Source organism: Alligator mississippiensis, chromosome 2 (genome assembly GCF_030867095.1).
Source record: "Alligator mississippiensis isolate rAllMis1 chromosome 2, rAllMis1, whole genome shotgun sequence".
Classification (NCBI taxonomy): domain Eukaryota; kingdom Metazoa; phylum Chordata; order Crocodylia; family Alligatoridae; genus Alligator; species Alligator mississippiensis.
Window position 1 is genome coordinate 70,222,470 of NC_081825.1, and position 16,952 is coordinate 70,239,421.

The following is a 16,952-nucleotide window of genomic DNA, read 5'->3' on the forward strand; positions in this document are numbered from 1 at the left end:
TTTTCTGTTCTTTCTGATATTTATTGACATTTCCAACTTTTTGAACCTGTTAATTTCTGGCAATGTCTCTTTTTTACCATGCTGCTCTATGGATTATAAAGGTGGGGATATTAGCAGAGTACATCCATCCCTGTTCAGTTATTCAATGCACAACCACAATGCCTCAAATGAGTTAGATTACTGTAGCACTTACCAACAGCATTTAGCTGTTCCAAGTGATTCAAGAAGGGCAGTCAGCTACAAGAATGGCTGGCAAATGACTCGTCAGAATGCAGAAGTCTGGAGCAGCACAGAAGAAACTGCCTCTCCCAAGCGGAAATCTCGTAGCTGCGATGATCTGCTAACAGATGATCACGACAGCTTTGCTGATGCGCAAGCCAAGTCTGAAAGCATGGGTTCTCTGTTATGTGAGGAGGATTCCAAGGACAGTTGCTCCATGGTCTGGGCCTCCCCCTATGTTCCTGACAGTCGCAGTAATGGTAGGTCAAGGGTTCGTCATAGATCAGCCCATGATGCCCCAGGATTCCTAAAACTGTACAAAAAAATGCATCGTATCAATCGCAAAGATTTAATGAACTCTGAGGTGATTTGTTCTGTAAAGTCCAGAATATTACAGTATGAGAAAGAACAGCACAAAGGCATGCTTCAAGGCTGGAGAGAATCTTCTACTGAAGAGGTCCCCAGGGACATGGTTCCTACCAGGATATCTGAATTTGAAAAATTAATTCAAAAGTCAAAATCAATGCCGAATCTAGGTGATGAAACATTATCAACAATAACGCTTGAGCCTCCTAAAAATGGCTTATGTCCAAAGAGGCGATTTTCTATTGAATCCTTGCTGGAAGAGGAAAATCAAGGTAGACATCCCACTCAGGTACAACGACACTGCAAGCCTAAAACTCTGGTGCCAATTCATATTGAAGTGACCACTGATGAACCACAAAGATCTCACATGGAGTTTTCAGACAGTGACCAAGATGGAGTGGTCTCTGACCTCAGTGACTTTATCCAGATAGAAGGTTCTTCCTTTTGTAGTGAAAGTGACTTTGATCATTTTTCCTTCACATCCTCTGAGAGCTTTTATGGTTCAGGTCATCACCACCATCACCACCACCACCATCACCACCACCACAGACATCTCATCAGTTCCTGCAAAGGTAGATGCCCAGCATCCTATACCCGCTTCACCACCATGCTAAAACATGAAAGGGCTAAACAGGAAAGTACTGAAGATCCAAGGAGACAAGAAGCAGAATCTGGTCTCTCTAAGATAGCATTCCTAGTCAGTCCAGTGCCTTTCCGAAGGAAAAAAAATGCAACCCCTAAAAAACAGTCTGAAAAGACTAAAAGCAAGTCATCTGTGTTTGAAGCATTAGACTCTGCTCTCAAAGATATCTGCGACCAAATTAAAGCAGAAAAGAGAAGAGGAAGCTTGCCTGACAACAGTATATTGCATAGACTTATTACAGAGTTGCTCCCAGACATTCCAGAAAGGAATTCATCTCTGAAAGCTGTTAGAAAGAGTCCCATGCAACAGCCTTTTCATCCACTGCCTCAAGATGGTGCTATTCATTGTCCATTGTACCAGAATGATTGTGGAAGATTACCTCTTAGTGCCTCTTTCCAAGACATGGATACAACCAACAACAACAACCAAGACAATGATAGTGCACTGTGTTTCCAAGGTGGATTACCTTCCTTTCCTTTATTCTTGTGATTCACTCATCCATCCTGTGCCTTTCATTTTCAACCCCCTATCATTTCATTTTTACTGAGGATTTCTGCAGTTTAAAATAAGTGTTCACCACAGAAAGGATGCTGTTTTCCCATTGATGTGTCTGATTAATATTAGAGGAATAAGTTAATTGTCTATTCACAAAATTGTAATAATCTGGTTATCAAATAATGACAGCATTATTTTTGTCACCAAGTTTGGAACAGTGATTTCCAATCTGTAAACCAATGATCCATGCTACAAATTAAACAAAGCCCTGTTTTTAATAATTGGGTCCCTAAGAGAAGAGATTTTTTAGACAATTGAAACGGTTTCACAATAAAAAAATATGCATTGTAAAGTGATGGACAAACAGAAAACAATGTGGTGAAAGCCTTCATTGCATTTCTATTAATGAACTATGCATTCCATAACAAAATTAATAATATGTTACACCAACTATGTCAGTATATACAACTGTCAAAAGCTGAGACATGCTTACTGTGTCCATTTTTGTACAACTTGAGCAAAGCTGCATGTGCAATTTTTGTGAATAGACCCTTAGTCCATGAATAGTAAAGATTCCATTTTCACTGAGCAAATGATGCAAGTTGCAATTCCATGGCAACAAAGCTAGATCTTTTAATTTAATTTACATGTTAACAGTTGCCTTATCTTTTTCAAAGTGCAAAGTAGAAAAGGAAAATTAACTAAACTAAAGGACACTGTGAAGGTGACTATAAATAAAACCTGATCCATCTTGACCGTGATCCTCTTTTAAAGCTAATATAAAGTTAATTGCTATCATCTTGATAAGTTTATTATTAACTTCTGTTTAAAGGAGAATCATTGCATGAATTTAAAATATTTCAAGTGAATTAATTCAATGAAAATGTATATGGCCGTTCCTGAAATCATATAATTGATGTGGAGAAAACTAAGACTATTATACATGTTGTGCAGTATAGTCATTTGTGCTCCTCTTGTCTTACCTTTAATTTTCACATTCTTTTCTGTAAGTTTTGCTAGTGCCGCATTTGGAAAAAATTATCAAAGATACTGCCATTCTGTCTCAACTTGTTAAACCAAATGCAGAGAGTAAAAACAACAAATTCAGTAAAAACACCTAATAATACAATTTATAGTTTTACTAGTCATGTTTTTGAGACACGGTAATTATTTATACGTCTCATTGAAATGCAATGAGTCATTATAAATAGAACTAGAAAATGTGTACACAAAGACCCAGATTCAGCTTCTGCTTGCATCAGCAAAAATCTGAAGTAATGATAATTGCTAGATAGTTATTAGGCTTTCTCTAGATGTACAGTAATATAACTACAAACAGTATTTGGCTCTAATTTTGAAATTCAGCTCAAAATATGGTATCTGCTAGAAATAATAGTCACAGAAAGTCTGGCATGGTCTCCAAGAGTTGTACGTTTCTTGTATAAAATCATTCTATAACCAGTGGTATTTTCAGTGAAGTTGTATTTCACATTTTGGCCTTCTGGTTATCAGCAAGCTCTCACCCTTTGCGATACTTATGTGCAAAGGTTGGAAAAGATGCAAGAGCCTCCAACATAACCCGAAACCAAAATTTCTTCGCTTTCTGCAAAACTGTGGTGAAAGGTAGTATGACTAGCCCTCTTGCCCATCCATCATGTTCTCTCAGGTGTCTGCCTGTCCAATAGAGTTAGAGAACAAACAAGGGAACCCCTTAGAGCAGGGGCTGCCAACCTGTCACATGTGTGCCACAGTTGGAACGGGGACCACCTCAGTGTGTGATGTGCAGAAGATCAGAAAGAGGGCAGGCAGCACAGAAGCAGATAAAACAGAGAGCAGAAAGTAGAACAGTAGATCAGGCATGGAACACATAGTAAGAAGCAGAAAGCAAAGCAACAGATCAGGTAGGGAGCAGAGGGCAGAGAGCAGAGTGGCACATAAAGCAGAAGGAAGGGATTGGAGTGGCATTCAGAGAGGACACAGGGCTTAACTTGTTGTACACCTGCCAAAAAAGTTTGCCCCCACTGTCTTAGAGCATCCAAGCAAGAAGAGAACAGGACACTGAACAGAAACTCACTCACTATAAGGTATGATCGACTTTTCAGCAGCAGGCCTTTGGACAGCAGATACAACTCCAGTTTGGAGCAGTAGCAAGGTGTTTCTACAGACTGCACTGCCCCTAGCCCCTCCAGACATTTTCTCCTGCATAGGCAGAATGGCTCAGCAGCTTTCTCATTGAGTGCTATTACTTTGCTCCCATTCAGATTAAATGATTGCAATGGCAGTTTCTTAGCACATGGTAACCAATGTGTGTTACCCAGGTATTGCATTTACTCATATCACAGATCAGAATAAGCATACTATTATGATAATAAAAGTGTTGTTCCAGGCCACATAACATGGCAACTGAAGTCAAACAAGTGTAGGGGATAACAAGGAGGGTAAGAGTCCATGAGTTTATAGTGTAAGAATCACAGAAAATCTTTTTACATTGAGCTAGGAGTTTTATTCAAGTAACAGAAGCTGTTCTTTCTGGAGCTGCATCATTCAATCTACCTTAAGGCCCAGGGGATGCACTCAGAACATTCCAACCATCTTTTTGGCTGCAATTTAAGATATAGCACACATAGCCTATTACTTGGAAGCAGTCTCTGTAACAGGTGTGTAGGATTTAAGGCTAAGCACAGACAGTCAAAAAACCCAAGACTGAACCAATTCAGTCTTTGCAGGTTAGTCTAAGCTGCAGAGCTTAAACTGAGAAGCAAGTGAACAGACATTCACTTTTGATTCAGGAAATGCAGCAACATGCCTGCAGTGGCTCAGGCCAGAAGCTGCCAAAGGGAAGGAACTGAAGCTCAAAGGTTTTTCCTGACTCCCTGCTCAAGCAGAAGGGGCTGGCCAGGCCCCAGCTTGGGGCTAGCACGCTGGAGGGTGCTACACACAACTTAGTCTACCTTAAAATAGAATGTAATAAACCAAAAAAACAAGAGAAAGCCTTGCATAAGTCTTACGTAAACCTGAGGGCAGAGTCTCCTTATAGCCAGGTATTCAGAAAGCCCTTCTTGGAGAATCAGCAGGTAGTTTTAGGCATTGCAGTGGAGATCCCACAGGCCTCAGCTCTACTTGGGTTTTACAGGTGCACTTGCACCCCATTCTCCCCCTTGCGTGCCTTGACATTAGTGTACTTTTCACCTATAATACCTTTGGCAGGACTCTCATGCATTCAGTATCTTTTGTCTGTGCTTAGGTATTCCAGTCTCCCACCTTGTACAGGTTCTGCTTTATAATCTAAATGTAGTTCTCTGCTTTCTTTGGGACCCTCTCTTGTTCCCTTAGCTCTGTCTCCAGCACATACATGTGATAATTGTGCCAGGTTTTGCCAACACCCTCCACCTCTCAGTCTGGTCCTGCAGGGCTTGGTCCTGTGCTCACCAAGGTGGCAAGGGACCAGTTCCTCCAGCCCTGGTTCCCCAGCCTCTTCCCCTTCCCCCATACCCTAGAGGAGCAGAGGAGAATTATACCTCCTTCCCCTCCCTGTATCAACTTGGTTGCCTCAGTCACTGCCAGAGGTGGGAGGGAGTGGACTCTGCTGGTCTCCTGCTGACCCCCTGCCAAGCAGACCCTGGCTGGGGTCCCATGCTGGTGGGAGAGGGGGTTTAAACCTTCCTCCCTCCCCTCCACCTGAACCTGCCTGCTGAAGCCCTCTGCCCCCTCCGCTCCAGTGGGAAAAAGTCTAGGAGGGGCTGCCCTCCCTGCTGGTAGACCTGGACATGGTCTTCAGCCATGTTTCCCACCCCCACCCCCTTGTCAGCCGACCCTCACTGCTCTAGCTAGGGAGCAGAGGGGTAGGGCCAGCCCTGCTCTCTGGAGCAGACTACACAGCACAGCACAGCCCAGGGCTGCAAAGCATTCTGGGAAGCTGGGGGACTCTGATTTAACTTAAACCAGGAAGGGGTCTGGAACAGAAGTTTCATAAACTGGTCTGACCCAAATCAGTTAAGTCTGATACTACATTCAGTCAGGTTTATCTTAAGCCAGTTTCAGACATTTTGATACTGGTTTATGTGCACTGAGCTTCTGTTCTGCTATTGGTTTATCTGTAACTTCTGTCCTCAGCCTGTCTGAAGAAAATATCCTCTATTGGGGCCAGAATGCTCAAGTTCCAAAATTGCTGGCAGAACCAATGACTGATAGCTCTTTTTCCACCCTATCACTACTTTACAACCCTTATTTTCATTTGCAACCTTTACACAGTAGCTGCACAATATACTAAAAAGCATTTAGAGTCAGTCTGTCTTATTGTAAGACTCAGAGAAAGCTAACCACAAAATGGTGGAGAGATTGCTTTCAATTCTGTATTTACTATTGGTACTTCTTGATAGAGGCACAGGTTGGGTGAACAGATCGTGTGAACTGAACAAAAGGAAATTAATATTATTTTTGCGGTCTTCACTTCCAGGTGTCATTGTGGCACTAGGAAAATACAGTTGGAAATCTGAGGACTGAAAGGAGGTAGTTCATTCAGTCCTCCAAAATTTTATAAACCTGAAATAATTCCCTTTATTTTCCTATTATGCAAGCAGCCTGCAAGATCATGGAGGGTGCATGACTTTTATTTGAAGGACACTCTTTGTCAAACATATTAAAATATATAAATGCAGGTAGCATCCTATCTTAAACTGTACTTTACAGCAAATACGTCTTTCACAATGGTGAGTATTGATTGGTGCACTCTCACAGTCTGCCTCAAAATAAAATTGTTTTATGACAGTAACAGCCTTCTAACTTCCTATGTGCAACCTAATACACAACTTGGGTAAAGAGGAAATTAATTCTGGACCATAACACAGAAAATATTCTATTCATCATTCAATCATTGTAACATACTTTTAAAAATCTGTCATGCGTGTAATTATGTGTTTACATTGTTTTCATTTGAGGAAATTTTTCCAAACCCTGCTGAATTCTCAATACAGTTATCATATACCCTTTTCTTTAGTGGTTCCATTCGTTGAAACCCTAGTCCAATATTGAGTTAAGGAGCAGAATACTAATGTTGCTCCTACAGCTTGCACACACTGAGTTCTGCATTTGAACACAATATATATTTATGTTCAGATTCAAACTCTCCATTGTTATACATTTTTAGATATAGTTTCCTTTAAGTAAAAGCTAGAAATATGACAGAATTAACCTGCTTTCCATTTTCAGTAGACCAGGAGTCCCCTGGAAGTTATTCTTCTGCTTTCACTGATGTGGGTCGATGTACTCCACGGGAGAGAAGAGGAACTCCGGACAGAGAGGTAGTTAAACAGGAATGAATAAATCAGCAGCATCAAAAGCCCAAACGCTATCTGTAAAGGCAAACCACTAATGTTTATGCTATTTTAGCACCAAATAAAAGTGCCTGGTAATGATGAGGAACCACAGGAGTACATAACTAGTCATTAAATAGTGTAATAAAAAGCATGTTTAATGTTTTACAAAGAATGTGCTTCACTATTTTCAAAGAATGGTATTTAAACAGAGTAAAAGAGCATCAAATTTATAATCAGTATCAAATAATATCAGTATCAAGCTGTATTTTCTGTTGATGTTTAAATGAATAAGAATTCTCTTGCTTGGTGTGGGACTGCTGACCTGAAGTATCAGAAGAGACTGCAAGATGGCAAGTTGGACAATGTAGGGGGCTATGGCAGCTGTCACTGTGAAGCTGTGGTGAAAAACAGTGACTGGACAGGATAATAAGTAACTGCTTTAGATAGTTCCAGGGTTAGCAGGAACATTTCTGCTCTGGAATCACTTACATCTGGCATCTTATGTTATTTTCTAAATTTCATACAACTGCAACCCTTAAGAAGCACCGCAAAGAGACACCACAAAGGCAACAGAAAAAGTGATCACAGTCAAAGGAAGATTAGTCTGTTTCAGAACCATTCGAGTTTCAGAACTAAGAACTCCAAACTTTTTGATAGCTTTTGGTTCCAGTTGGAATGAACACAAGTAGATTTTTATTAACCAAGTAATCAAGATCAAACTGAGACCAGTTTAAGAGTCTCAGCAGACCAGCAGCAGTTCATAGCACAGTGACTGATGTTCTTTGCTTGTGTCAGTCTGTAAATTTAGTGTTCCCACACAATGTCACTTACAGGATTTGATTTAAGATCCACTTGCTGATGATATTACTATTACTTGACCAATATTAAGTAAAGTGGAGATGGAACCAAGTTCTTGTCTGATTCTAAAAAGGTGCCATGTATGAATTAACTGGTGACAAACCAGGCCCATTCCAGCTGCATAGATTGCTGTGCTTTTCCTTGAAGGAAACCTGTCAAACTGGAAATCAAATTTCAGTTTGAAAACAGCTCTATACTAGTGTTACCAACAATTCTTAAGATTCCTAATTGAAAGAGACTGGGGAAAAATTATGTCTTGTTTGCTAGTTCTATTTTCTTAAGTTAACTATGTGTATATACTCAGTTTCACTATTTTGTTGATGTTGCATGTTCTTCACCAGAAAAGAATGTTCTTAGAGAAAAAAAAGAGGAACAGAGATAAAGCCACACATGGTCTGCCTCTTACTCCAGATCATTTTTAATATCAAAATTCTTTAACATATTTTAACAGATTTTTTTAGGATGCACAGTTTAAAGGGGTTTTTGTCAGAAAACTGAATTCAAATTAACCCTTTTTTTTTTTTTAAATCTAAGTTGATAGTGTCCATTTAAATAAGCTAGTCCACTTTCAGGAGAGCAAATTTAATTTGGTAGTCTGTAGAAGTACTCTGCCTAACCTTTTTATAATGTTTGTTAGATAACAAGAAGGAAGGGAGCTAGATAGAGACCAAAGCTAAACAATAGCTATAATTGTCCCTTCTTATCTTAATTTAAAAAGAGTACCTTCCTCAAGCTCTTGCTAATGTCCAATATCTTATTACATCACAGTTTGGGATTAGATTGTTGTAGTCACCAATATAAACCCAAATTAAGCTGCTTTGTATCTACTAGAGATGTACCAGTGCATTGGTCTGATATCAAATTGGCACCGATATAAAAAAAAATTGTCTGCATCAGAAATTGGCCTGATATGGCTGATAATTTGGATGATAAATGGCCCATGCATGCGTGCAGCGACAGCACAGCACATAGGCAGTGAAGAGCTGTGTGCAGTTGATAAGTCTGGTGTGGTGGAAGGGGAAGGGGCATGGGGTAGGGGGGAGATCAAGGCCCCCACAGTGAGGGAGGAGTGGAGCTGGAACTGGGACAAGGGATGGAGCAAGCTGTGCCCAGCCACAGGCAGGATAGGTGGAGGACAGAGCAGCAACTCATTTGGGGGTTGTGGGGGGGGAGGGGTGGCTCCCGCCACTACGCGCTGCTTGTGTGGGAGCCATTGGTCTGGTGACTCATCCAACACAAGCCTGCTAATCCAATGCCTTCTGCCACTGCTTCTGCTGCTCGTCTGGGAGGGCATGGGGTTGGCATGTGCGTGGGGCTGGGGCTGTGCCAAGCTTTTTCCAGTGGGGCAGGGCTGGGCTCTCAGTGGGCCCCGGTGGTGCTGGGACGGGGAGGATGGTCCACCCCAAAATTTGCCAGAACAGCAGTTCCTGCTGAGCAGTGCAAGTTGCTTCCCTGCTCTCTGCACCCCCCCAGATGAGCCACCACTCCGTCCTGCACCCACCCCACCCCAGCTAGGCAGCACTTGTCCCTGCCCCAGCCCCACTCCTCCCTCACCATGGGGGCTTTGATTTGGCCCCCTGCCATGTCCCTTCCATCTCCCCCCTTCCCTTCCACCACACCAGACTTACCAGCTGCATGCATCTCTCCAAGCTGCCCAGCAGGTATCAGAGATCAGATCAGTTTCAGCCAATATGCCTCCTTAAAAATTGGCTATTGGTATCGGCCCCAAAAATTTCTATCAGTGTACCCCTAGTATCTACCTACCTCTCATCAGCATCGGTTCATGTTTCATGGTGGGAGCCATGTTTCCCACCCCCACCCCCTTGTCATCAGTTCATGCACAGAAGAATGAAAGTCCTTCAACCCAGAACTCCCCATCTACCTCCTACAGGGTTCTTATACTTTTTAATCATCAGTTCCTGATCACTATCAGAGACATGATGCTGGACTAGATGGGCCTTAGCTATAGCCTTAGCTATAATTCATAATGAATTATAGCTAAGGCCCATGAACATAATTCATGTTTTAAAAATGTGGTAACCTGTGACAGCAAAGGGCTAGTTTCAATCCTTACAGTCCCTTGCCCCTTGTATTTAGAAATAATGGTAATAGTTATGGGTGATTGGAGATGGAGTTAAAGAAATTTGTGAAAGGGATTATGTGATGTGAACACATGTGATAGCAGGGGACTGGACTCTATAATTCAGGGACTCCATTCCAGTCCTACATCTCAGGAAAGAAATCAAAATAGTTAGGGAAATTTAGAATGCTTTCAAGTTCTTCAACCCATCATTTCTTCCATTTTCCAGAAAGCAGGATCTCATTTTCAGTAGGAATTAGCAGAAGGGTGGCAAAGTACATGTATATAGTACGGAAATGCATCCTGAATAAAATGAAAGGCCATAAAATGTGTCAGAGGTTATAGAATCCTGATTAATAACATAGGATATAAAATATTTGGGTTGCTGTTACCAGTCTTCTGGTTCACTTTCCAATTTTTAAAAGAATTCTAATATTCCCATATTCATATTAGTTTTGCATATGCTTTGCTGATTGCACAGAGAGCACATCCTAATGAAGTGAGCAGTTTTGTTTGATTCTTGGTATATTGTTAAATAAAAAAGGTTAACCTTTTCAGAGATATGGGTTTAAAGTTAAGCTCATAAAGTCTATTTGTACTTACCTATATGGTCTGGTTTTCAGAAGTCCAGAACTCTTGACAAGCTTCATTTGCTTTTGCTCAGCATCCACTACTTAGAAAATGAAAAAACTTATTTAAGTGACTAAATATGGACTTAATAGAAAAATCACTTTAGATATCCCTTTTTTATAAATAATTTTTCAAATTTTGGAGCCTAAACATTATTTTTGCAATGTGATATTATCACATGTAGGTATTAATCGCTTTGCCTGCTTTTCAGAAACTGCCAGCTAGAGCTGTATATGACTTTAAGGCTCAGACCTCTAAGTAAGTATTAAAGTTCTGTTATTCTTTATGAATTATTTGTAAAATTCAGGAGCAGTCTTTTAAGAGTTCTCTCAAAGAACTACCATTCTCACCAATTTTCTAGCCTTGCAGAAGGTGAGACAATGGAAACAGTACATTTCTCTTGAGAGATCCGAACCCTAAAAAGGCTGCATAGAACTCTGTTCTAGGAACCTGAATGAATGTGCTAAGAAACTATTTTATTTTTTAAAACTCTTGAATGTTTAAATACTCAATAATATCTCTTGAAAGGTAGGAACGTCTGTGCATTCTTACCTTTCTGACTACAGATTCCAGAGCCCACCTCTTTTCTGTCACCTCTGTCATTCTTTAAGATCCACAGTATTTAACCCAGGTTTTCCCCATTAATGAAGATCTTGAATTGTGACAGTTAAATAGCATTATCCATGGACACTTTCAGTCTCAAGCTGAAGGACAATTTGTTAGGAAGTTAGAAGACACAGATCTTGGGAAAATACATGGAGGAGATAAAAGAAAAAACATAGGCCAAGATTTTCAAAAGTGATTAACAATGTTGGATACCTCAGTTTTTGGTGTCCATATACAAGTACTTTAACTACCTAATTCCCCCGAAAATGCTGCTAATATGGACACCAAAAACTGAAGGAACCAAAATTACTGGTCACTTGTGCAAACCTTGATCAAAGTTTTTAAAGTTAGGTATCTTTCCAAATAGTGTGCAGAACCAGAAACAGGTCAGAATTTTAAAATAATACAGTGGGCCAAATTCTGATCTCATTTATATTCATACAACCCTACTAAAACCAATGGGCTTATGTGGGTACATTTAAAGAATACAAACAAAAGTGACAGAGAAAGGAAAATAATTTTCATCAAATGTATTAGTATAAAAATAACTGAAGTAAAAGACTATTCAAAACGTGCACCAATAGTGCTTTATGTTAAAACTATGATGTCATAAACCTATAGGGCATCATAAAGTAAATTCAAAGGATTATTGTACACATCTATAGTAATAATTTATATAAATACAGAATTGGTGTACACTGAAGATGTTCTTCATGCATAATAAATTGATTATATGTATTAGGGCTGTATGAAGCTTCAGTCACTGATTCGATTTGGCAGAGATTCAGCCCAATTCGGTGGCCGAATCACCGAATCCGAATGGAGACCCTTTAATCTCTCCAAATTGAATTAGAACCCCACAAATTGATTTAGAGAGATTTGATGATTTGGATGTAGACACAGCTTTAAACGTTTTTTCTACATACCTCAAGGTACCAAGTGGCTCATGAATGCTGAGATGATGGGGCAGATGAAGCATCCCATGGGAGCACAGTGGGGCCCCCCGCATGCTCAGCGGCGGACCTGGAAGTCAACTGGAATTATTTTTGGTACACTTTTGGGTCCGGCAGGGAGTGCATGGGGGCCCTCCCCCCACCACTGGCTCGGTGACTGGTGTCTTCTGGGTCTGGAGGGGCACCCAGGGTCCCCCCGTGACCAACCATCAAGCCAGAGGAGCATGCCCCCCCACACACACACACTCCCTGGCAGACTTCTGGTCCACTTCTGGGTCTTCCACCAAGCATGTGGGGGGGAGTGGGCAGGGGAGCCAGGCTCCTGTGAGATGCTCCATCTGCCCCACCATCACAGCATTCACAAGCCATTTATGGTACCTCAAGGTATGTAGAAAAAACATTTAAAGTTGTGTCTATGGCCAAATCGTTGATTCTCCAAATCGGCATCGAATTTTCAGATTTGGATTCGGCCGAATAGAATTGGGACAGTGATCCGAATCAACTAATTGAATCACTCTCCCCGATTCGGGCGGAACCCAAATCAAATACAACCCATTTGGTACACCCCTATTTTTTATATATATATATATATATATATATATATATATATATATATATATATATATATATGTGTGTGTGTGTGTGTGTGTGTGTGTGTGTGTGTGTGTATATATAGATATATATATATATAATAGGGGCGTGCAAAATGGGTTGTATTTGATATATCTATCTATATCTATATACAGATAGCTAGATGTATATTAAAGCTTCCTACTCTCAATAACTAAGCTGTACATTAACAATTAAAAATGACGTGAAGATAGATCCTGGAGACAGAGAAGGAACATGCTCTGCAGTGGTGCACCAAGGGCTGCATGTCTATACCATCTCTATGCCATGCCCACTTGCTCCTCCTTTATCCATGCTAAGGCAGTGTTGCTGCCTAAAGCAGTGTGGTATGCTTGCCAACAAACACAGCCAAGGCAGAGAGCCTACAGTTGCATACACACATTCAGCTGGGAGAATTTTTCCGGGTTTGTTCTCTTAGTAGGAAAACTTACTCAGAGATGCCTGAACAGACATTCAAATGCTGTGTCTTTGAAGAGCAGATGGCTTGCAATAGTGACACTTCACACCTCAGGCGGCTCTTGTGCACACATTTTAGCATGCTCTGCAGGCTCCCTTAGTCTTCCCAGAAACATATGACAGCAGCATACAGGGCAGCTCTGATCAACTGAGCCAGAATGATTGCAGTCAGCCTGTGTCCCCACAGCCTAAAGTGGGAAATTTGAAAGGGGGGGGTCGGTTCTGCTCCCTGCTCAGCTGGAGCAGCAGAGTCCAGTATGTGACACTGTCTCCTAGGGAATTGGTTTTGGGAGAAACAAAAGTGTGTTGGGACTCTAGACAACTGTGCTGTAGCATCTCTCAACAGAAAATGTGTACAGAAATTCACTCTACCAGGAGAAACTCTCCTAGAAGTGATTTAATCCTGGTTATTTCCACATCTGTTTGTTTGTTTTTTCTGGAGTGGCTATTTTTACTCAGGAAGACAAATCCTAAACATCTGTATACTTCTGGTTTCTCCTGCCCTTGCTGGACAAAGGTTCAACACCACAGTAAGGTACTTATATTGCATAAATTTCAGGAGTTGATGCACGTAGAGTGAGAGCATAAGAACAAGGCATGCTTCCTTGTGCCACACACAAATGTAACTCAAAGGCAGGGTAGACATGACCCAAGTGTCTCTCCTATTTATCCATAGACATGCTGCTAAAGTAGCATCCACACAGGAGATAAAGACACAAAGGTTTCATGCAAACCTATGCTAATAAATACTATCCCCTTGAAACTGTGGTCCACAACAGTCTCTTCTTTTTTCTGGACCAAAGTTAGAAGCCACACTCCAGATATACCAAACTTCAGATTGAAATTGGATTCTGGGTCCAAACTTTACTGCTTACAACAATCCATAATTGCAAGTGATACCAGGAAATGCAAGATGGCTATGATGCTGCTTCTCAGGCTGTTTGTTCACAAAGTTACATTCAGATCTGAAATAAGTGTCCAAGAACTCATAGGATCATAGGGAAGTAGGGCTTGAAGGGACCTCACAAGGTCATGTAGTCCAGCTCCTGCTCAAAGCAGAATTAACCTAACTAAACTATCCAAACCAAGCATCTGTTGAACCTGCTCTTGAAAATTTCCACCATTTCTCTAGGTAGCTGGTTCCAGTGTGCAACTGCCCTCATAGTCAGAAAGCTCTTTCTAATATCCAATCTAAATTTCCTCTCCTGCAGCTTGAGACCATTGCTCCTACTTGTGTCCATGACTGCCACAGCTCATCTCCATCCTCTCTCTACTCATCCTTTGCATATTTAAAGACTGTTATCAACCCCCGCCCTGCAGTCTTCTCTTCTCTGAACTAAATCACCCCAGCTCTCTTAGCCTTTCCTTGTAAATCATGATGCCCACACACCAAATCATTTTTGTTGCTCTGTGCTGGAATTTTTCCAAACTACCCATATCCTTCTTGAAGCGTGTGACCCAAAACTAGACACTTTACTCCAGATGAGGCATCACTAGGGACGAACAGAGAGAAAGAAATACTTCCGTTGATTTGCAAGTGACACTCCTGTTAGTACAACTCAGTATGCTGTTGGATTTTTTTTTTCCAGCAACAAGAGCAAACTGTTGGTTTATATTCAGTTTATGCTCTACTGTAATCTCCCAGACCTTCTCTATAGTACTGCAGCCTAGCCAGTCATTCCCCAGTCTGTATTTGTACATGCAATTATTCTGTTCCAAGTGCAGGACTTCACACTTGTCCTTGTTGAATCCCATTGTGATTGTGGACCACAATCCAGTCTAACCGTGAACTGTGGAAATAGTTAGAGCAGCTTAGCTGCAAATCTGTAAACATCTGACTAAGATAAATCTGTTACAGGGAGCTGTCCTTTAAGAAAGGAGATACTGTTTATATCCTCAGGAAAATTGATCAAAACTGGTATGAGGGAGAGCATCATGGAAGAGTTGGAATTTTCCCAATTTCTTATGTTGAGGTTTGTTCTTTTATCTTCATTTATCACATTAATTTTTTAAATAGTTCCACAATAAACAACAACATCATGAAAATATGTATGTTCTTTCAGAAACTTTCACCCCCAGAAAAAGCACAGCCTGCCAGGCCACCTCCCCCAGCACAGATTGGAGAGATTGGAGAAGCTGTTGCCAAATATAATTTCAGTGCGGACACAAATGTGGAGCTGTCACTCAAAAAGGTAACATTTAGAATTACATAAGTGGAATATCATGTACACTGTGTATCTTTTAATGATTAACTCATAAAGGCTATTGTTTGATGATTCCTGGAGTCACAATGTGACTACTACTGAAAAGCAAAATAATGGTAGAGGGGTATTTACAGGATAACTAATTAACCCTTTTTCTTTCCTATTTACTTGTACATGGTGCAAATCAGCTAGGGGGTGCAAATCAGATAATTAGCTTGCTGAATTTCCACATGTAAATCCCTGCTTACATTTACAGATTGGATAATTGGGTGCCAAATCTTCTGATTTTCACATAATTTACCTGTTTGCACCTTTTTAAATACCCATGTCCATACTCACAATTGTGACATTTTGTGGCTGCAGTTGGTTCGTGGGCACATTATTTTAGCATTCATTGTTTCAGGCACTTCACCATAGATATAATAACATTTTTTAACATTCTCTATCTGCTCATCTGTGGACATCATTTAAAGCAATATATTAAATAATTATCCCAGGTCTGTCCAACTTTAGCATGGCACACTGCTGACTATATGCTGCTGGGGCAACCTGCCTACTGCATTGGCTATGCCAGCAAGGGCTGCACTGGCAGCCAGTAGCCCTTGTGTCGTGTGCTGCTAGGGTGAGCTAACAGCACACTGCCCTACACCGTTTGCTGTTTTGCCTGTGCTGGCAGCACACAGCACACAGACTCCCCTGCTATGTGGACTGCACAGATAGCACAAAAACCCCCAGGCCCTCCCCCAGTTGGGGAGCAGCAGGAAAGGTATCCATGGGGCCTGCAAATCATTTATTAAATGCTCATGGGCTACCAGTTAGACAGCCCTGAATTATTCTGTACCAGAGAATCATGCATTGTTGTCAAGCATTGTTGGATGTTGTGAGTAACGTCTTCTGCTGGAATACAGACTTGTATTATCACTTGGAATCTATTTTTGTGGTTGCAAGATATCTCATGCAAGTTTCTAAAAGAATTAACATTTACATTTTTCTGTCTAATTCTTATGTGTTATGTATCAGCATATTTATTCAGTCTCCTTAAATATAAATCTATAGAACTAACCATCTTACTGAATAATCCCTAATTAGGCATAGAGAGATTAAAATGTTAATCACTGAATTAATTAGTTATATGCTGAATCTTAATGTATGTAACCAAGACTTAACTGTTTATCATGAAAAATGTACTGAGGAAAAATCATAATTCATACATAAAATAATGCTTGCAATATAATGGAAGTGAAAAGACTATCTGTGTGAAATCTAATCCGCATAAAAAGAATACAGACAAATTATTATCAAACTCTGATACCTAAATCCATTATCAGCCAGTTAAATAGAGGATATCAGTGTTCAGGGATGTTACACATCACAACCCCTACTAAATTCTTGGAAGCTGAAGTAGTCTGAAAACGAGTCATTTTTTCAGATGCCTAAAATTCATTATCCAGGCTTGAAAATGGTCACCATTAAGACTAGAAAAGCTAAAAAAAGATT

At 40.6% G+C, this 16,952-nt stretch overlaps 2 protein-coding genes and 1 long non-coding RNA gene across 15 annotated transcripts in view; 1 reads left to right on the forward strand and 2 right to left on the reverse strand.

Annotated features, from left to right (window-relative positions):
* LOC109281602 (uncharacterized) overlaps positions 1 to 282 on the reverse strand; it is a 28,537-nt gene extending 28,255 nt beyond the window's left edge. Inside the window, exon 1 of one of the 2 annotated variants that reach the window (XM_059721825.1) lies at positions 194 to 282. The gene's annotated coding sequence lies outside the window, so the exon portion shown is untranslated. The remainder of the gene's footprint in view (positions 1 to 193) is intronic. The other variant, XM_059721826.1, reaches the window with a different exon arrangement.
* Positions 1 to 16,952, forward strand: part of SORBS2 (sorbin and SH3 domain containing 2) — a 278,948-nt gene that overhangs the window by 232,714 nt on the left and 29,282 nt on the right. For 4 of the 12 annotated variants that reach the window (XM_059721822.1, XM_059721821.1, XM_059721819.1 and 1 more), the window contains exons 21-24: positions 6,932 to 7,023; positions 10,818 to 10,864; positions 15,110 to 15,224; positions 15,315 to 15,443. In XM_059721822.1, the coding sequence (XP_059577805.1) occupies positions 6,932 to 7,023; positions 10,818 to 10,864; positions 15,110 to 15,224; positions 15,315 to 15,443 (383 nt within the window). The other 8 variants (XM_059721818.1, XM_019481320.2, XM_014594859.2 and 5 more) reach the window with 4 other exon arrangements.
* LOC132248558 (uncharacterized) overlaps positions 446 to 16,952 on the reverse strand; it is a 132,245-nt gene continuing 115,738 nt past the window's right edge. Inside the window, exons 4-6 of the long non-coding RNA XR_009459780.1 lie at positions 10,580 to 10,649; positions 6,915 to 7,074; positions 446 to 532 (exon numbers count right to left, since the gene is read on the reverse strand). This is a non-coding gene — a long non-coding RNA (uncharacterized LOC132248558). The remainder of the gene's footprint in view (positions 533 to 6,914; positions 7,075 to 10,579; positions 10,650 to 16,952) is intronic.